Genomic DNA, 22,057 nt, shown 5'->3' with positions numbered 1-22,057 from the left:
TAGCTTAGTATATGCCAAAATGTTTGCTGTGTACCTGAACTGTAAGCCCATTTCAGAGCAAGTCCAGCACTGGAAATAAGACATTTGCATTTTTCAGTTGTGCTGTTAGGCACACAGTTAATCTGGGATTATACTGGTACTCACATAAAGTTGGCACATACTTAGGATATTCAGTAAATGTCTCAAATCAGCAGATACCTTCATGTAGCATCAAAGATTTGCCATTAGTTGTTCGTGAGCTTGGTTCTCCTGAGTTGTCTGAGCAATGGAGGAAATGAAAAATGGAAAGAAACACTGACAGTTACTGTCAATGTATGTTGTTAGTGCTGGAGATTTCAGACATGGTTCTTGTAATCTAATGTGATCTAACTTGTACTTACTGTCAGAAGGCCTCAAAGTTAATTTCCTCAGCAATCTGAGCGGAATGCACTTGGAAGGTCTACTTCTTGGTATATTCTATATCTGAAGGAGACATAAGGGGGTTTTTGGTTGTTCTTTATCATGGAGAGAATTCACAGCTATCCCTTGTGTTTTAGTGCAGTACAGAGCAGAAAAGAGGAAAGAAAGGATTTCACAGTAGTTTTGCACAGAGGATCTACTTGCATGTGACAAAATGTGCAAACTTGCTGGTCATCAGCATTACATTATTTCCAATAACAGAATATACACAATTTATGCTTTATGTGGGTTATAATAGTCTGAATGTTAATAGTTTATTGAATAAATACTCCAACAAGGAATTTGTGAGATTTTTAACATGCATCTAAATCATTTTAAAAGATGATCATCTTAAATTTCATGTCATTACAGAAGAGAAATTGTGTCTTACACTTTTGCTTCTGGTTTATCAATTCCAGTTACTTTATATTTATCTTTGGTATTAATATTTTGAAATACAGTGTCTGTACAACACCCAAGAGAAAAATATTTCTTTAATAATTAAAATATTGTGAATCTTTTTTCTTACAGAAGTTTTGATGTTGGTTTACATCGCTTTCTGGTCAGGTAAGCTAATACTTATTTTGAATTGCAATTCCATATTGTCATGATTTAACCTCAGCTTGCAGTCAAGCACCACGCAGCCGTATGCTCACTACCCCTGTGATGGGGAGAGAATTGGAAGGATTAAACTGTGAGAGAAGTCATGGGTTGAGATAATGGCAGTTTAATAGGTAATGCAAAAGCTGCACATACAAGCAAAGCAATACAAGAAATTCATTCACTGCTTTCCATGGGCAGTCAGGTGTTCAACTGTTCCCAGGAAAGAAGGGCTCCATCATCTGTTAGAGTGGGAAGACAAACATCATGACTCTGGACATCCCTCCACTGCTTTCTTGTTCCCCCAGCTTTAAACACCAAGCATGACACCATGTGGTATGGAATATCCCTTGGATTAGCTTGGCCTAGCTGGCCTGGCTGTGTCCCCTCCCACCTCCTTGTGCACTCCCAGTCCACTCATTGGTGGGGTGCTGTGAGAAGCAAAAAAGGCCTTGACTGTGTGTTAGTGCTGCTCAGCAGTAACAAAAACATCCCTGTGTTTTCATCAACACTGTTTTCAGCACAAATCCAAAACACAGCCCTTACTAGCTACTATGAAGAAAAGTAACTGTATCCCAGAAAAAACAGCAAACATGTTAAAAAGCATTTCTGTTGTTATAAGTAGAAATGATCATGTGAATTCAATACTACTTTATACTTTCTATGGAAAGATCCTCTCTTATCTTCTGTTTATATATTAGTTTGAGAATAACTATTTGTCTTGGATATGTACCCATTGTCACCCTCTGAGGAACATCTTCAGGTGTCCTTCAGGAAAACCTTGACTCAGGAAATTTCAGTGACAGTGTTCCACTCATTCCTGAGAAAATCTTAATTTTTCTTGTACTGAAGAAAAGCTTTTAAAATGTATTTTCCACTGGTATCTCAAGTACTCTCATACCTTCTAATAAGGGCTTGAATTTTATAGAAAATTGTGAATGTGGAGGGGAGTTTGGTATTCTCCATAGAAAACTGAATTTATTCAATGCATGGGATGGACTATGTTCTAAAGATGAATAAGGAAAGTGGAATAATTGTCTCTGCTGAAATTAGAGGAATGAAGTGATTAAAGCAGGGCATTTCAAACAGAAAAAGGAGGTTAGTAAATTTGAATGGTACACTGAGGAACTGGTTTTGCTGTTCAGAGGTTTTTTTGTGGGGGCAAAAATCACAGGTGTTCACCAATAATGCGTTTGCCTTCATTTTTAATAAAATACCTATTATTATCTACTGATCTTTACAAAGAATTGTAATGTGTGCCATGAAAGATGAATTTTGCCATGGTCTCTGGGCACTTAGAGAATTAATTAGACTAAAATGTTGAAATATCTATCAGTGAAGAACTCTACCTTGGAAGAATGAACCCAGTCTGTATGAACCAGAGTATGCTGCTTGGGTCCCGCCATAAGGATCAGGTGGTGTTAGGCAATCCTTGATTTGGCCTTGCTACTGAACTCATTATTTAGTCTACTTTGTCATATTTCCTGGTTGAAGACTCTGTTAAGTCTTTACACATGAGTCTTTTGGCCTTAATGCAGTGTTTTTGGCACCAATTCACAGACTCTCAGAGCTCTTAACAGGTTGATTACTCCTGATTACTTTTTGCTCCTCTGGTCACTCACTTGAAGCAAGTATTTTCTAATGTTTTCAGAACCCTGCTACTTGCTCTTGGCTGTAGCTAGTGAAAGAAGCATACAGGTCTGGACAGAATTGTAAATGCCTAAGGAACATTTCTCTGCCTTAGGCTTATCATCAGAGAACACTTGTAAGTGTTTACTTCACTTTGTCTTCAGCTTCTCTAGATTATTAGTATCATGGCTAAATACAGGAAGTAATGGAAGTTTCTGTCCAAGGTCTGGGTGCCAACTGGACACTAATACAAAGGCTCTAAAAAGTATAAAAGATATGAGATCACACAAAGCTTATGTCACAGGGAAAATCAGATTTGCTTTCAGATTGTACAGGCAAACCCACTTCTTGATATCTCATAACTTTTGAGCAGTATGCTGTGTAACATTTGGGTTATGTTGTGTATTTCTTTGCATGGAATATGACAACTTTTAACAGACAACTCTAGTGTTAATATTGCTGAATATGTTTGTATTTCAGTGTGGTTTAGAGTTTTTAGACAATAGAATATATATAAGTTCTAGTATCAGTTCTACAAAATTCGTTGCATCTATATTGTGACCAGCAGAATTTTTTTTAATAATCATATAAGAAATTGAAATCATCGTATTAAGAAATGGTTTAAAAATATACTACTGTTGTAAAGGAAGTACAGTGCACAAGGTGGTCTCCTGGGAATGCACACAACTACTTAACCAAGAGCAAAATCGTGGTACTGCTGTACCACCACTGATGTACTAAGTTTGAGTCCCTGCTAATGCTTCTGCCATAAAATGTTTTCATTTGCTTTATACAAAGAATGTAATAAGATATTATTCTCTCATATGGCATCATTTTACATCCTGTGGGGACGCAGTATTTGAGTTATATGCTCATGTGATCTGGGACTGCAAATAGCCATGGAATTCAAATGAGGTGAATGTCATCTTTGACTAATGTATCATTTTTTCAAAGCCAGCTGTATCCTATACAGTGTAGTGTTCTAACCTTAGCTTTATTATTTCATTTTCAGTCTGTTACCTACCTCTGTTAACTACCTGGGGAAACATTGTCTGCTTTCTCTGTAACTGTACTGCTGAGGAGGAAATCTTTTTCCCTTCCTTTGTAGCAGAATGAGTTTTGCTTGTGTTTTCTTAACTAAAAAAATTTTTGGTTTAGTAGATGACTTTGGACTAGGAGACAGAAGACTTGGTGATAATCTCTGCTGTTGGTCTGCCTTGTGAATTTTAGAAAATTATTGCCCTTTTTTTTGCCTATTTAGACAGTCTAAGCTCCCGAGAACTTGCAGATCATCTCCTTCTGTGTTCATAAAGTATCTGTCCTAAATGGTCCTCTTCACAATTTCAGTTTCTGTGTGAAATAGAAACAGTGGGGAAGGAAAAGCCTGAACCACCAAAAAATCAAACAAGTCTGAGTTGCAGGAAGTGTTGAAAATCTATGAATTGGGATTTGAAATGCTCAAGAGATATTATATTTTTTTAAATATAACGACACTACCCCATGATGGAACAGGAAACCCACTATGATACTTTCAAAGACAAAATGTGGGGCAAACAAAACTAAAAAAATAGTCTATGTTAAAAGGATAATCTGCCTAATTAAATGCTGATTGAAAGAACTAGGACTGTACTAGCCTGGCATAAACAATCAGTGGTTTCCCCAAGTGAAGCATGACGCAAAGTATTACAGAGAGTTACAACTACACATTTTTTTTCTGTGTTCTTAGCAAAAAATAAATAGAAAATAGTTTCTGTCAAGCTATCTGTCTGTGTCTTGAACCGTGCTTCTGATACCACTTTTAAGATAGCTCAGAAAAGTTTAAAAATCCCATATTTTTAAATGTGTAGTTGATAGGTACATACAGTAATGGATAATAATGTGTTGTGTACTGACTTGTGCTGAACTGGATTCTGGGACTAGATTTCTAATCATTGTACTTGCATGCTGAAATCAGGTGGGATCATGGGACTACCATATGTGAAAGTAAAGTGCAGCTGAGTATGTGGGGGTCTGGGTTTTGAAAATTTGTTAGCTACACCATCATGTTTGAAGCAGGGATCCTGGAAATTCATAGGGGAAAGATTAGGACTTTTGTGATGAAAACTGGGGTTTGATAGTACTCATGAAAAATATACTACTATACTTGGAAGGTTTGTTTTTTTTTTTTTTTACCCACTGTGTTCACACAATTATATAATGGAAACTATTTGTTACTACTTCTATGATCAGCAAAATTACTAATCATGTACTTAAATCACATGAACGCTATACAAACACGGTAATATTTTTCCAGTGTGACTCCAGGAAAAACAACCTTTTTTCCTCCCTAATCTGAACATTCTCAGAATGGGGCAATGGGTGTACTTTTCAGAATTTAAAATACATAGAAATAGCCTTTGGGCTAGCAGTTTAGAGCAGAAAGAGCAAGAGAGGCTGCCTGTTGCTCTTCGCTCACTGAAACTATTTTATCCAAGCACTTCATCCAGTGCTGAGAACAGGGCACAGGATGAAATAAAACTGTGAACTTGTGAGAATATTTACTGTCCTAATGCCAAACAGTACTTCCTTTAGGGCAGCACTGATGAGGGCAGTGGGGAAGAATGACAGTTCCTGCAGGCAAGATTCTTTGGAAAAATCTCTACACTTTCAGCACTGCTGTGCCTTTGAAAAAGTGTGAATCATACTCATTTCAGTACAGATCTGGCTTTGAAGAGAACTGCAGGACCACGCACCCCCAGTGTCTCCCAAAGGTGTCCATCTGTTAGCAGTGCTCTCAAGCTCACCCCATGGTTTGCAATTACTTTGGCTTATTTAGGTTATTTGAGGTTTAGCTTATTCCCTGGTGCAAAGGTTTTCCGAACACAAAACTTGAAAATCACTCCCTTTTTGAGTTTTCTTAGGTGAAGCATGGCATAGTTTACCTCTAGGATCAAAATCTGCTATGTGTTGTCACATCTGATTTTTAGTTAGGAAAAGGGCACCTCTGTGTAAGGGAAGAATGGTCCAATAGTGAAGGAGGGATTATGGTTCTAACTAAGGTATGATTATGAAAGAAGATGTTTCAATTACAGAAACATCCCTTTGGAAAAAAAAGCCCACTGTAATAATGCCTCCTTAGCCAGGGAGCTAAGGTGTTGTTTGCCATCTTTTGTGAATGTTGTGATGTAGATGTGATGTGCTGGAGAAAGCTTTTGTAGGGACTTGAAATTTTGTGATTAAGTTAGCACATACTAAACCAAGTATGGAGTGTTGTTGCTAGTAAACATGATTCTAATAATCACTAGATGTGATTATTTGTGTGTCTAATATTGTGCATCTAATAAGTAATTTTAAGGTTAAAGTGTTTATGTCATTGCTGTGAAGAAGTAGTGGTATTAACTTAGGAATTTTTTCTTTTAAATTTACTTTTGATATGGGACCTTCCTTTAAGTTTCTGCAAAAATCATTTTAAGATTCTAAAACACAGAAGAGAACAGCAGCCAATCCATCCATAGAGACCTCTGTATGGAGGAGCTGAAAAATATAGCTCTTTTTATAAACTACTGCGGCTACATCCAGCCGCATTGCAGACTTTTCTGAGCTCTGCTTTCAGACATGCTAAAAGTTTTGCAATGTTTGCTGGTGTTGGTGATTTTTGAAGGGGTCAGCACTGGTCTAATTGCATTCCTGTTGAAAGCAGGGATAACACTGAAATGATATTTAAAAAAACCCCCAAACAACAAGCTGGATAGTGCTTGGAATCTTCTAAAATCTTCCCAACTACAAAATCAAGCCTTACCATTGCTAAAAGTCCGTAACTAAAGTCTAGTGGGTTGTGTTGGAAGGCTCTGTGACTCTTCTGTTGTACGTGTACTGGACGTAAGTATGAACTGTACAAGTGACCATGATGTTAACATCAGTTGGGGTGTCTGTTTTAGAGTGGGACAGTGTCCAAAATATCTTGTTTGTTTTAAAACAAAAACCCCCCCAAAACTTGATGAAACAGTAATGAAGACTAGGTGCTAAATTGCTTCAGAGCAACTGCGGTCTCTCAAACACCTTCTCAAAATTAAACCTTTTATTTTTTTAAAAGAGCAAACAATCTGTTGTTACATAATGAATTAGCATCGAGCATGTTGCAAAAATAAGGCTGGGATTTGTATAAACAAAACTGAATCTTTATGTAAATGTTATGTAAATGTGACATTTAACTTAAACTGTTGGAATGGGGAAGTCGGGATTAACAATGTACAGATCTCATCATGTTTATGTGTTGCAACTGTGAATTAAAACAGTTTATTATTTTTGTTGCAAGGTGTTTGAGTTACTATCTATGAGCAAGAAATACACCATTTGTGAAATGTGAAGTATTTAGAGATTCAGTTCAGGCTCCTTTTAAATAACTTTACTGAATATTTTAATGGAGCTACATCAAAGGTTGTATTTCAGTGTAATAGAAGAAAGTGTGTGCCTAGCAGTCTTGAACGACCTGAGATTGTAAGGATTCTGGATTTATTATTGGTGTAGTCCAGGAAATTATGTCACAGAAACTTTTTTGTCCCTGACTCTAAGTGCCAGAATTTGGCTGGAGTTTGCATGTGTTTTGAAAGACTTTGCATCTTTTATACTGAAACAACCTGTATTTCAGAGCCATGAAAGTCAATATAAGAAATATTATTTATGTACTACTTCCAGTCCCACCAAGCACTTCTAGTTAAAACTAAACATGTGTAAAGTTTCATATGACCTGGAGTATAAGTTTAGAGAATTCTGCTTAATTTTGTGTTCTTTTTGATTAAAATATTTTTAATGTTGTCTTTTTCTCTTTTACATGTTGTGGTCCATATTTGTACTTTGGCATGCTAAGAGACATGATTACATCTCCAGATAGGAGGATGAGGTTAGCATAAACTTCAGTCTCAAAGTTATTTCATGTCTTATATTTTAGATGTGTTTTGGAAAGCCATGTGCTATTTATATCAGAATTGTTAAGATATGTAGATCAGAGCCGGAAAAAAAATAGGATGAGAAAAACATTTTTCTCTACTGTGGCTTCCGGTAAATTAGTTGTATGCAGCACAGTAAATGAGACCGTAGCCAGGACACGCCTCGGACTAAACTCTGCTGCTCTGTCCGTCCTCCCGTTGAGAAAGAACCGCGTGCGGGAGAAAATAAATCCTTCAGTGCCGGCGGCTTTTGCATTTCTGTCTGCGGCTGATTGGGAGGCGGGGAAGCCCCGGCAGCCGCGGTCACGGGGAGGAGGAGCAGGAGCAGGAGTAGGAGCAGGAGCAGCAGCAGCGCCCGTCGCGGCTGCCGCCGGGGGGCGCCCTTGCTCCGTACCCCGCCCGGTCCGGGCCCGGCGGCTCCTGGAGCCCGGCGGGTGTTTCGGGGAATGACACGGGAGGCCGTGGGGCTGCCTCTGTGCTTTGTGGAAGACGGTCCCATTCTAGGAAATGCGCATTCCGGAAGATGCAATCTCCTCTGGAAGATACAACCTCTTCTGATTTAGTGCGTTCTCTTCCTGAAAGCACCGGGTTAGACAGCAGGTAGTTCATGTAACATGTGGAATTCTAGGAACAGCGATTCAGGATAACCTATAGAGAATGATTCCCTTCATAGCTGCTCAGAATAACCTGTACAGAACGATTCCCTTCATCCTTGTGGGCAGGAAAGATTGCATGCGTTTCTCTTCCTCTTTCTCTTCCTCCATAACAGTGTTATGGAGACTGCAGTGTTCGGAATCCTTCCCTGAAGATCATGGCTCTTCAGTTCATCTTTGTGCTCAGGGTCAGCTTGCCTTACCTTGCGTGGGTCCATAAGTGGTTTTGAGGTGATTGTGATACAGTATGTTAAAGCAATAACCCCATAACTTTAATCTGAAGTTTTAAGTGCCAGAGTTTTCTCAGATGTCTGAATAGTACATCCTCAGATGTGTTACTGAAGTAGGTAGCATTACTGCTTCTTTTATGGCCGTCCAGCAGTTTCAATCAAATTGATACCCTGGTAAACTTTGTTTGTATGCAGTCTGCTTTCAGTCCTTGTCCCTCTAAGCTCTGGTACTTGGTTCTATGATCTTTGAATAGTCCAGCAGAGTTTATAGAGTTAAGGAAGTCTGAGTTTAAACATCTAACTTAGAGCAAGGTGCAAAGAATGAACATGAGAAACAAAGAGGGGAGGAATGGATGAAACAGGAGGCTTGATAACTCCTATCTAGTTACCCATAGATCGGGTGGTTTCAGAGTTTGTGTATGGAAGTGAAAATACTTTAAAGACACCTAAGTGGCAGCATCAGACCTTGTTACCAGTGTATCTGTCTGCAGCAGTATTGATTTCAGTAGTAAAGCCCAAATAGAGGACTTGACTCAGTTATTTCCATCACTGATGGCAACGTTAGTGGGTTTAGAGCTGTAAGCAGGGTACTCAGAGAAGGGTAGAGTACATCATTTAAAAGTGCTGCCTGTGTGGGATGGGGAGGCGTTTTAGTGAATGTCAAGCTGAGTGAGATACTGTATTGAGATACTGTATTCTTTCTGAATTGATGGCTAAGTGGTGTGTGGAATTGCTGAGTGCAAATCACAGGCCAGCGGTATTAGGGAAGGCTCTGGAATCCCTCTGCAGGTGTGGATGCTGCCCTGGCTGCCCAATGGTACTATGATGTGAGGTGCAATTCCAGTTTCTCTGTGGACTGTGGGAATTAAGTCAGTGAGATCTGAATTTCACCCTGAAGATCTCCATGTTTTTTCTTTTCATAGATGAAGTAGGATAATGATCATCCTTTGTAAAGTAGTTTGAGATCTATGGATTAAGAATGCTATATAAGAGCTCAGCAATGTTTAGTATAAGCACTTTATGTAACACCAAGAACAGATGATAAAACAGGACAGGAATTAACTATTGGATTTGGAATTGTTCTATCACAGATATAAATTAAGATAAAAAGGAAATAATGTGACTTTTTAAAGTCTGTATGTGCTCATACTTGGATGGATTATAAATGTCAATACAGAACTGTAGAAAAAAGTGATCTTTTAAGCAGCTAAGGTAAAATCAAGAAAGCATGTATAAAATATGTCAGTTAAAATCTTTGCAAATATATGTTTGTTTATGGTATGCAGTTTAAGGGGAAGCACTCCTTCCTTACCTCCTAAAGAACTTAGACCATCAAAATCTTAGGCAGATTTCCATCTTAGAGGTCACAAATAAATAATTGGGTAAAATTCATGTGGTTTTGAAGAAATGAGGGGTCAAAACCTTCAGGCTTCTATTTATTTTACTGTCTGAAATAAGAGAGTAAAATAACATGCTGTAGGCTTCCTACTCTATCCCAAAAATGTAATTGCAGTGCTGAAGAACGAGCTAAGGTCACGGCAGCCAAAGGATAAATCTTACTGTCAGCTGTCATACCGTTCTTGCTTTCTTTCTCCTGGAGAAGATTTAGCACTTTCTTGCAAGCTGCATAACCATATACTTGAAAAGTTGACTCTACTTTCCAACCAGCCTCTGCTGTTCTGTTGTATGAGAATAGCAAAATGCCATTTGCGTGCCTGAGGTACGTGATGTAACCCCAAACTTAAAAAAACCCCATTAAATAAAGAAGAATTCCACCTCAACTGAAGTAAAGATGATCAGGATGTATATTACTCCGCAATTTTTTGTGAATACTGGTGTTACATAATAAACATTATCTCCTGTAGCTATAGGGATAACAGTATTCCATGTGCTAGTGCTTTCAGAGACACTTATGGTAGATTTAGAGATTATTTTTAAAATGTATCTAGCATTTTGGTACAATGAATTGCTTTTCAAATCTGGATTAGACTATTGCTATGAAAATACTAAGTATTGGACATTTACAACTTGCTAGTGAGGCACAATAGTTTAAATACTGTCTTCAACTTTTGACTATAGGGAGCTAACATTAGAATGTAAACTACAGTATATATATTTTTCTTTAAGTTCTGCCATACTCATGTAGATGTAAAGTATCTTTTCCGGATAGATGGAAAAGAGGAGGCAAAAGAGGCCATGACTTGCTCAGGTAAATTTTCTCATTTGGATGCCCTCAAAGTATAAGGTAAACTCAGGAGCAAATCTTGGTCAAGAGTAACCTAAGTAGAATTGATCCTGTCATGGAAAAGAGATTAGCTGATCTCTGCAGAATTCACAGATTGTCTAACAGAATAATAAATGTATTCACTGACAGAAATTTTTGCAAGCACACAGCAGCAGTGACATATAGAAGTTTGTCTGTAGGATGGTAGACAGGCTGATAATGTTTAAGCTACACAACAGTTTCCAGGACACTCTTTGGCTAGGACACAGCAGGAAAAATGTTGCTTCATAGAAAGAAAAAAAAGAAGTCTGTCTCTGAATGCTACATAAATAGACTGTACTGTACTACTTGAGTCACCCTCCCTGACGGTGTTTAAAAGATACATAATGTGGTACTTAGGGACATGCTTCAGTGGTGAATTTGGCAGTGTTAGGTTAATGGTTGGACTCAATGATCTTAAGAGTCTTTTCCAACCTCAGTGATTCTATGGTTCTACTTTATCATCTTCTGCTGAGATCAGGACTGTAGGACTGCAGGGCTGCTTTCAGTATTGGAATGAGCTCATTCCTGTGTGATGGATGTGCATATGGGACCTAAGGCCAAGTGCTGCCTCTTAACTGAATGAGGTTGATATCCAAATACCAAGAACTCCAAAATACCTTCAGAATTTTCCACATTGGGTACTCCATATAGAACTTCTGAGCTTTTGATTCTGGGTCTGGAGCCTTCCTAGTACTAGTGTAGTATTGTAGAGTTACTTGTCATTTCTCCCTCAAGTAATAAGAAGCCTAGTTAAAATAAAAATTTATAGGAAAACAAAATAAAAATGACCTGATTTAGATGACATTTTTGCTGAAAAGTGCTGTTATGCAGAATTAACCTTTCATTTAGGGTGATGACTCAAAATAAGAGGAACTTCTTTTGCATCAGAAATAAATGATTAAAACTGCAGCCGTTGAAATGGATAGAGCTGGAGAGCAACCTTTGGTGATCATTAAGTTTTAGCTGATAGCCAAGAAAAGGGTTCTACTTAGAGGTGAGAAACCTGCAGTTTTAGCATTGATTTCAAGGCAAGGCATCCTCTCCTACTGAAAAGAAATTACTGATGAAATATTAGTGAGTGAACTTGGATCAAGGGCTTCTTCTGTGCATGTTCAATAAGAGTTTGTCCTGTCTAATGTACCTAATAGCACCAGAAACTAGTAGATGTTAGTGTGTCTTTTAGGGCTTCACTGGACAGTCAGCCATTGAAACAGATATGACATATGGTGGGACCTTTCGGTAATGTAGCTCTTAATAAATATTTCATTTCTTTTTGTTTATAGTGTCTAGTTTATAAAATATGTAAACATCAAAATGGAGAGGGTTAACAAAGTAACCATGGAAACCTGTTTTCTCCTTTTTCTCTCCCTCTCTCTATGGAAATGTGTTTTGAAGATAATTATGATTTCTTCTCCTTTACTGTGATTTGAACTGAACTAACAAAATAACCCATAAAAGTTGTATTTTAAATTGTTTGTTATCTAGTGACAAGCAATAGGCTAGTATTTGTATGATCATTGTAGAGAGAAAATTTGCATTCATACTCTTTATTTGGGGTAGCACTGCAAGAATCAAGTTCATGGCTCCAAATAACTGGAACACTAGTAGCAGGCCATGACTGGACAAAATACATTTATGAAGAATGGGAACTTCTGACTTGCAATCACTTGGTAGTGTTTAGATGGGAGTGTGTTGCATACTTTTTGGATGAGGCAGCCTATTGTCAAAATACAGGCCGGTTTTGCCGAACTATCATCTCTGAATCTACAGAACTGACAAAACGGAACGTGAAAGGAAATAGTGTTTTGTATTTAGAAATCATTAGGCTTCAGCATTAGAAGTGTCACCAAAAAAGACCGGTGTTGGTTGTAACTTACCTTTCTAATTAATTTCTCATAAAAATAACAATTGCAGATACAAAATACATATTTTGCCTAGTCTGAGACAATTTGAAGAAACATGTAATTATGTTAAAATTTGATGCTGCTGCTTCAGATTCGTATTTTAATTCTGGGCTATTATTTCAAGATGATTGTATGTTGGCATAGCAGTAATTAAGCTTCAACTCAGCAGAAAGGGTTAGGGGTCTTCAGTTTCTGTCAAATGAAAAAACTGTTTCAGTAATATAAAAGTGAATTTCGTTTCTTGGATTGACTTTGTTTCAGTGATTAGATATAATGAGACATCTATTAACTGAATGCTTTTATTGCTACTTACTTGGAGTTGGAGAATAACTTCTAGATGTTCCCCAGTTTTCTGGAGCATTACTCCATTGTTTATTACAGTACTGGTTGTGCTGCATTCAGTCTGGTTTTAGTAATTTCTGTTGTCAGGTTTTCCATGACTTCTTGTCCCTGCTTTTATGGGCAACAATCCTAATTCATTGACATACCCATCTCTGGAAGATTTTCCCTGTCTTCTCTGATTCCTGATTCCAGAACTGAAGATTTGTTAATGTTTTGAACTGTCTGATCAGAGCTTTGCATGACTCAAGAGCAGTGGTTATGGAGCAGAAGTTACAATTAATAATTTTGCAATTTCTTATTAATGTTTTTGCCTTGTTTTTTGTTTTGTGGTCCTACAGGGCATTGTCCTCTGCAGCTGCCGACAGGAGTTGTTGTAACAGGTAGCAATTAAGGCCTGAGTTCAAGTAAAGAAATTGTATAGAAGCCATATTTCATTTCTGAATAAAAAATCAGCCTTAATAAGGACAAAATGTTTTATACAGCAGGCAGAAATTGCTCCAGCAGACCAACCTTGTGTTATTTGTACTCTTCCTGTAGATGATCAAGCTCCTTCTTTTGGTTTTTGAGTCTTAAAAATTATGCCAAGTTAGTATAGCTATAACTAAGGGAAAAGTTGTGACTGAATTACCTATGAGTCAATGGTCTGAAACATAAATCCTAAGGAGCAGCTTAGGGCACAAGGGTTTTTCAGTCTGGAGAAAAGAAGGCTCAGGAGAGACCTTATTGCCCTGTACAACTATCTGAAAGGAAGTTGTGGTGAGGTGGGAGTTGGTCTCTTCTTACAGGCAACTAGTGATAGGACAAGGGGAAATGGCACCAAGTTGCATCAGAGGAGGTTCAGGTTGGATATTAGGAAAAATTTCTCCACTGAAAACATGATTAAGCATAGGGAACAGGCTCCCCAGGAAAGTGGTTGAGTCAGCATCCCTGGAAGTGTTCAAAAAATAAGTGGACACAGCACTTCACAGTTTAGTGAACATGGTGCTTTTTGGCCAAAGGTTGGATTTGATGATCTTGCCGGTCTTTTCAACCCTTCATGGTTCTATGATTCTATGAATTTCAGGGAACAATCTGTGAATAAGAGTTATGGTGTGTGCCAGTAAAACTGCAGATGTGACATGGTGATACATAGATTGCTCAAAGAAGACATGGTCTTACTTGCTTAGTGTTACCAAGTAAAAAGTTATTTTACTGCTAGGAGAGAAGTTATCTATATTATGAAACATTAACCTTTGTTACTTCTTGCATAGTTCTTATAAAAGGGTGTGCAGATCAGAGGCAAAGTGCTCAAAAGGGAGTTTCAAAAAGTGAGAGCCTGATGCCATACATGCCTGTAGTTCCACTCAAAATAATTTTTGTGCCTAACATTGCTGTTTTTGCACATGTTGAACTGAGGAAAGATAAAAACTTGATCCACCTCAAACCAGGAGCAGTGACACAAGGTTTTATGAAGTGCTGCCATGTGCACAGAACAAGTCAACAAGGAAAGCCTGAAATTATTTTTCTCAAATTTATTCCACCTTAACAAAAGGCTCAGAAAGCAATATTCAGGCAGAAGTGTCTTGCTTCAGCTGATGGTGTCTCTGAAGAGTTCAGAAGTAAATTACAAAAATAATGATTGCTTTCATTAAGATGTTTCAGCTGTGAAAGCAAATGTGTAGGAGTTGCATGCTTTTGCTAGAGCTGTGGATGCACAGATCATTTTGGGGATCAAACTGGCAAATTATTTATCGAAGAAAGCTGACAATCTTTGTGCTGATTACGATCAGTGTTCCTGAGGCAGCTACATGTTGACTGAGTCTATTATTTCACTGATGTCGCAGGGACTCTCCAGAACCTGAGCACAGTGGTCACAGCATGCCAACTCCTCTCATGTGTCCTAAGGAGTCTCTTGAGGGAAGTATGTAGGAAACACTGATATAACTTATTTTGTAGATATTAAATATTTAATCAACAGTTCACAGAATTGATGACTTGACATTTTAATTCCAGTTAATAGTAATAAAATAACTTTTGAAAAGGTGTAGCAACGTGAATAACTGCATAAGTGTGAGTAAATTTTAGTCCACTTTCTACTGAATCACGAACATTTAGGTTGGAAAAGACCTCCAAGATCAAGTCTAACCTTTGACCGATCATCTCCTTGTCAACCAGACCATAGCACTGATTGCTATGGTCTAGTTGGACAGTGCCATGTCCAGTCTTTTCTTAAACACTTCCATGGATGGTGACCCCACCACTTCCATGGGCAGCCCATTCCAAAGCTTGACAGTCCTTTCTGTGAAGAAATTCTTTTTGATGTCCAACCTAAATCTCCCCTGAAATTACTTTTCTGGAGTAAAGCGATTTTTTTTTCTCCTCGGTATTTAAGAACAAAGTTATTAATGCTATGATGTTGAGTCAGCATTTTGTGCTTTGTTGGTTTTGTCCTCATTACTTACAGCCTCAGAGCTTGACAATACATCTCTTCCAGAAGATCATCGTTGAGATGATCTTTTTTTGTTGAGATCAACAGACTTTGTTCTGTTTCCGTATGTTTTATAGAAATAAAGATTCTGTTTCTCTGTGAAAAACCATGTGATTTTAGGTCCTGATCCTGCCCCCAAGAACTGTTGATGCAAAAGTCTGCCCAGAGGTGCATGCAGTAGGTCCTGGTTTTGTCAGAAGAATAATTTAGAAATAAATCAGCAAACAAAATGTCCCATAGTTCAGACTCCTAAATTCTCAGAAGACTAACAATGAAATTAGTACTTCTACCTCTTTTAAGCTTCCCTTTGATGCCTGGGTTCAGTAAGGAGCTCCTTGGTTGCACATGTAGGCCTCTTGCTGCCTTTTCTTAAATTCTTATTTGTCAGGATGAACCTTTCTTGAGCTTGGAGGAGATGATCCCTGAGTATCAACAAAGCTTTCCTGTACCCTTCTCTTCAGAGCCATATCCCTTGGGTTCTTATAAACAGATCTCTGATAAGGATGGTGTCTGCTCTCCTGAAATCCAAGGCTGTAGTTCTGCTTACTGTCCTGCTTACCCTCCTCAGGATCCTGAAGGCCATCATCTCGTGGTTACCGCAGCCAAGGCTGCCTTTACTTTCCTGTCCCTGACCAGTTCTTTGTTCTTTGTAAGTACGAGGTCCAGCAGAATACCTTTCCTTAATCATCTGTGTTGGGAAGTTGTCACTAATGCAGTCCAGAAGTCTTCTAGATTGCCTGAGGGCTGCTGTGTTGTCCTTCTAGCAGATCTTAGGGTGAAATCCTCCATGAGGAACAGAGATAAGGCTCATTCTGGTTGTTCGAAGAAGGCCTTATCTTCTTCTTTGTGACTGGGAGGTCTGTAAGAGATACCTGGTACAGTGACACCTATCCCCAGGCAGAGCTCCGTGCACTCCAGCAGCTCTCTCACATATTGAGCAAGTCCCTGTCTTGGCCTTCCTATCCTGTCCTTCCTGAAGAGCTTATATCTGTCCATCACAGTGCTCCAGTCATGTAACTGCACAGAGACTTCTGACTCCTGTTGGTTCCCCACACTGCCTGCATTAGAGCAGAGGTGTTTCAGAGAGCCACCCAAGCCAGGGCAGGCTAGAGAGCTTTGCCTGTAACATCATTTCACATTTATTGCTGTCTTTTGAACAAAATGTCCTGTAAGTTATGTAGATATGTACTGCAGTAGTCCTGGAACAAATTAAAGAAGTGTTCTAAGTTAAAATTCTTTGTTGCGCATGTCTATTTATTTTTCCAACCTTTTAATTTATGATCATTAAGGAGGCATGGAGTTCTTTTTCTGAGTAATCAATTTAGTACTAGCCCTCACAAAATTATGTTAATGAAGAAAACTCCCAAATAACTCTGTTTAGTTGTGCATTGGATGCTGAACATGGCTTTCTCTTTTTTGTTGGTTTAGCTTGGTTGTAAATTTCAGAGAGCGGTGTGATTTTTGTGGGAAAATGTATGATCAACATTTTTCTTAATACAAGGAAATGAAAGGCAGCTTTAAAGAGAGATTATTTATTTGCATTCTTTTATATGTAATAAACCAGTTTGTGAACTTATTAATTTATTCTGGGTTTAATATCATTCCATCTGTGCTTTTTTGAGTTGTTGCTACTAAACAAAAAGGTATCAATTAAATATTTATAAATGAGCACCTGGCAACCAGTTGCTCAGTGCACAGTTCTACCTACTTTGTGAGAAATCTGGCGTCAAAGTTGTTAGAGACAGCCTGCAAGGAGGGGAGCATTGACACAGCAGTGCCAGTGATCTTCCAGTCCTGACAGAAATGGACAGTACATGGTGTCAATCACTAGACCCAGAAGAGAAAGCAGGGAATACAAAATGGGGGAACAGTAAGGGAGAAGGAACACAGTTTTACTTTTGTCTTATATTAGTACTGGCAGATAGTTCTGTTGGAAAATGCTCCTGTATTTTCAGTAATTTGATGATTAATGATTATTTGTAGCCTTTTCACCTTTGTAGAAGCACTCATCTCACAGCTGACATAACTGGAATCAGGATTGAGTCCATTAGTTCGAAAATCACTGTTTACTAAACACAGGGACATAAGTATTGTTTCTCATTATTTCTGCACATTTACCTGTACATGATCTGTACAGCTCACAGTTCCAGCTCTGCTGAAGTACTCAAAAGGGAAAATACTGTTTAGTGACTTTAACTCTTTCTTAAATACTATTAGTTTCTGGTTGATTTAATCTGAAATGTAAAGCCACACTGTTTCAGCTTCTCACATCAGGGACAGGAGTAGACAAGTTGCCCAAGACAATTATTTCTCTCTCTGTGGTGTATGTACTTCTTTCTCTTTGCTGTTTCTGTAGGCAAGGTATGGGAAAGGGAAGATAAGAGCCTCAACTAATCCTGTCTGACTGAAGGCACTTCATAATTTCATTATACCTGCCCCTTTTCTGATTTGAGGTAAATGGCACTAGAGGAGATTTTTTTGTCCATTGACATGGGGTTAGGAGGAGGAGAAAACAGGACTGTGCATTATTTCCATTGCATGCACAAATGACTCAGAAGACATGATCTAAAGGGATGGGCTTTGATTCCTCTTCACTTTACAGAAACCATATCCACAACAAATACTAATAGGCTGAAAATTGCTATCATTTGCTTTTGATAGCTAAGTCATGCTGCCAAATGGCAAATCATAACACTGGGCATTGGAAAAGCAATTCCTCTATTCAGGGGAAGAGTGAAATGATTGGGAGTAGGAAGACAGTGTGTGGATTGAGTTCTAAAAGTGTATCAGGCTGGGCTCCTTGGAGGCAGATGGCATTAAAATGTCAGAACATTAAAATATGCATGTCAGGAATAGGATTGGGCATGTAAGAGGTAATTATTTCACAGAAATGTCATATTTCTGTGGAACAGATTCTGAGAGGATTTAGGATAGTTGCTGCTGTAATTAGCTGTGTTAGGCTTATTACCTTGTCTTTCAGCCCTGGCAGGAGTCTGCCACAAACCACTTTAGTTAACAGACTCTCAATTATTTAAATAAAGGTAGAAATGAATGAATAAATTTTCCAATACTGCCTTTATGATCTGTAAAGAAAAGCCTTTGCTTGGAAAAGGTATCCAGAAAGTCTCTTGTATTACTCGAGAGCTGCTCTGAAATGGATGCCTGTTGATCAATTTAGGTAAGAGTATTCTTCCTCAGCTGATGTCTGGCATCTTTGCACCATTTGTTGTTATAGCACAAACATCTATTTTCCTGTCCTTAAAGAAAAAAACCCAAACACTTCCTGAATAGTGTTCATATACTTTGCTGTTTTTTTTGCTAACATCTGTATTCTGCAATCGTGGTGAATGAAAAACAGTGAATAAGTACTGTGTGCTGAGTCCTAGATGTGTGTGTTTCTGGATGCATTATTTACATATTACCAAAACTAATGGCCCCACTGAATATTGCAGTAATAGGTGTCTGTGTTTGAAAGTAAAAGTACTCCGTAATATCTTGCCTATAGACGTAGTATATGCTTTACTTATTTGCTTATAGGTGTTCTTTTTCTAGCACACTACACTGAAGGCCGTGACTTTGCATCTGAATCTAAACCAGGTTTTTGGCCGTGAGTTCTTGTTTCAAACAGGTGCAATGGGATAGTTTTGTGTCAGGAACACTTGGCTCTTGTGTCCATTTTTCAGTTGTCTGCCTGTTAAAAAATGTTCATCTAAACTGCTGGTGCTTAATTCATCCTATGTGTTGGGGTGGCTCCTTAGGCCATCTTGTGTGTCTGCTCCCTAAACCCTTGTTTTGAGACAGAAATCCTGTATGGTGAGGCCGGTGCTCTGGCCTGTGTAACTATCTTCTGGACAAAGAAACAGGAAAAGCCATTGGAGTCTCCCTGACCTTGCATTCCCAGATACTGTGGATGCTCCAGAAGAATTTTACAGGATTCATAAGTGATTTAGGAATTTTTCTACAGACATGTATTGTATGACTTGATTATTTTTTTTAGTATAAGGATCTCAATCCATGAGTTACTTGTAACATTTCTCCTCTAAAACCTCTCAATGTGTTCTAAAGAAGGTAGCTTCCAAGCAATTATTTCGTTAGCCTGCATTAGTTTAACTCAGTGTTCTTACCAATCACTTCTACTATTAACTCTATACATAACTGAAGTTGAAATTTGCATAGTCTTTCAGTTCCTTTACAGCTGTTTCTATTAAACTGTATGGGAAGTCCTCCAATGACCAATTCTCCTTTGGGCATCTCTGCACCCTGTCCTTGTTTGCCCAGGAACTTGCACAAAAAGGGAAGTTCAATCACTATAATGCAGCAACCACTGTGAGAAAAGGTGAAGAAACTGATAACATGATCTTTGCCTGCTTCCTAGATCATTACACTGATTATACTGAATTCAAACTCAGATTGCTCAGACTTGGCCCTTGACCCTTTTCACGGTATATATCTTTCTTAGAGTTTTCTGGAAAACTACCAGTGTATACTAAAATGGAGATTCCTATTCAGTACCTTGCTCTGGGTTTAGGAACTGTAGGTTCAGCATCCTACTTTTTGATTTGTTTACAGAAAACAAATATCTGAAATTCTTAATGTTGGAATAGGTAGGCCATTTTCACTTGGACACTTACATAAAATTACAGTTACATAAAATTTTGCCCCAGTCATATTTTTCTGGTACAATACCAAAATTTTCGAACATATTATTTGCAGTGTGTACATCTAAGGAATAGAATTGAAAGAAATTAAATGTAGTAAGTTTGGATTGTGGAAAAAACCCCAAACATTGCACCATGTTTACCTAATAGAGAATTTCAGATAGCCAAATATTACTGTTTTATGCCTCTTTGCTGTCAATCTCAAATTTTGCCTGAGATTTTTCACAGGTTTTGAGGCTCTTTGCCTAGAAAATGAAAACTGCTTAGGAAAACTACTGAAAATTACATGTTTGTATTATTGCACCTGAACTGACTTTCCTCTTGCAATGTTGTTTCTGTAGCTTGTGTTCTACTGCTCATTGCCCTCTCTGCGTCTTAAATTTTGATTCTTCAGTGTAATCTTTTCTATTCAATGCCCTTAAGCGTTTGAAATTTTGAGGGCAATGGGTAAATTTATTTTGTCTATTTTGAAAAGCATCTATTCATGTTATCTCTGCCTTTTTCTTTTTGTCATTCTCAGTCAGATGTTTTTTTTTTTATAACCTTAACAGTTTCTGCCACTCTTAACTTATAGTTTTGTCCATTCAGCTTGCCTCCTTAGTGCTGCATTGACCTTATCTGGGCACTGTCTCAGGCTAGTTCTTGATGATAAAGTGATAAAAAAACAATAGCAACAAGGATGACCGTTAATTCCAGCTAATTACAGTATCTGCTCCATGTCAATCAGCCCTACCTGGCATTTTCCCCAGTCTGCTTTCTTACTTTCCAAAAGTCTGTCTTGTTAACTCCTGTGTAGGTAGCTGGAACAGACATGGCTCTAATGGACACGTACATGGCATCGTGGCTGACCTGAAAGCATTTCTTATGTCCCTGTGTTTCCATGGCATCCTATGGGAAGGGTTCCTGTATCCTGATGATCTGTTCAAGATTTCTCTAAAAATACCTGTGCTGAGCAATGTATACACATCCAATGCATATGGAAACACTGAAAATGTAAACTTGTATGTTCATGCAGGTTGTTACTTAGTGCAGTGGCTTGTTGCAGGGTTGGATAATGGGGACAAACTCTGCTCATTTTGGCAACAGAAGGTGATGCACGTTTCCTTGCCTCCAGGGTGTTTTAGATGCAGTTACAAGTTATAAACAATTGGCTTTACCCCTGGAAGGGTGACTTTGAGGATGGTTCTTATTATCCCTGCAGTGGATTGATTTAGGTTGTTTACAACCTCCTTGTCATCTTTGTTTTTTTCTCTGTTGACATATTACATTTGTAGGCTGTCATTATGCAATGTCTCATATCTATAGATGGCATCCCTATTTTCATAAATAGTTACAGAAGTATAATGGGAAATATAATAAGCAATTTCCTCCCTTGGTGCCATCAAGTACTAGCTCATACAACTCAAGTGTCAGGGGAGGACAGGACAGGATTCGGAACTGGATTCTAGGGCAACACTGCTTGATTTTGTATAGTAGTTTGTATTTTGTCACTGATGCCTTTTATGCCCTGCAGATAGTCTCGAAAGTTTCTAGCTTAGCTATCTTCAGCAGCACAATGTAGTGTGTCCTTGAAACCTATTGTTACATTCAGAGAGTGCTCTGTCATTTATGACTTTTGTGGCTGAGAATCTTTTGTTCCTAGATAGAGTGCCACGGTGTGATGATGTACATGGAATGGTCCAGCTGGCACTGAAGACTGAATTGTTTTCACTGCTGTGGGCTACTAGCAGTCTGTATACTTCTGCCCTACTAAGTACTAATCAAGTTCAAATTTTGGGCCCCGTGGGGCTCAGAGACACAAAAAAATTCATTGTGAAGATGTAGAAGGCCAACCAGGGTCAGTGATCCTAATCCTCAAAGGTAATGAATTTTTCTACCTGCAAATTGAAGATGAAATTTTCAGGAGTTTATTTCATCTGATGATATAGCCCATGGTTTTGTAGTG

The 22,057-nt window shown here is 38.3% G+C and overlaps 1 protein-coding gene across 1 annotated transcript in view; it reads left to right on the top strand.

The window, feature by feature from the left end:
* Window positions 1–22,057, top strand: part of HHAT (hedgehog acyltransferase) — a gene marked incomplete at its 3' end in the record, with an annotated part of 88,708 nt that overhangs the window by 34,698 nt on the left and 31,953 nt on the right. Inside the window, exon 9 of the mRNA XM_027714497.2 lies at window positions 970–1,005. Coding sequence (XP_027570298.1) covers window positions 970–1,005 — 36 coding nt within the window. The remainder of the gene's footprint in view (window positions 1–969; window positions 1,006–22,057) is intronic.

Source organism: Pipra filicauda, unplaced genomic scaffold (genome assembly GCF_003945595.2).
Source record: "Pipra filicauda isolate LSUMZ 115617 unplaced genomic scaffold, ASM394559v2 scaffold51_size4534324_pilon, whole genome shotgun sequence".
Lineage (NCBI taxonomy): Eukaryota > Metazoa > Chordata > Aves > Passeriformes > Pipridae > Pipra > Pipra filicauda.
This window is presented reverse-complemented; position numbering and strand designations above follow the sequence as displayed.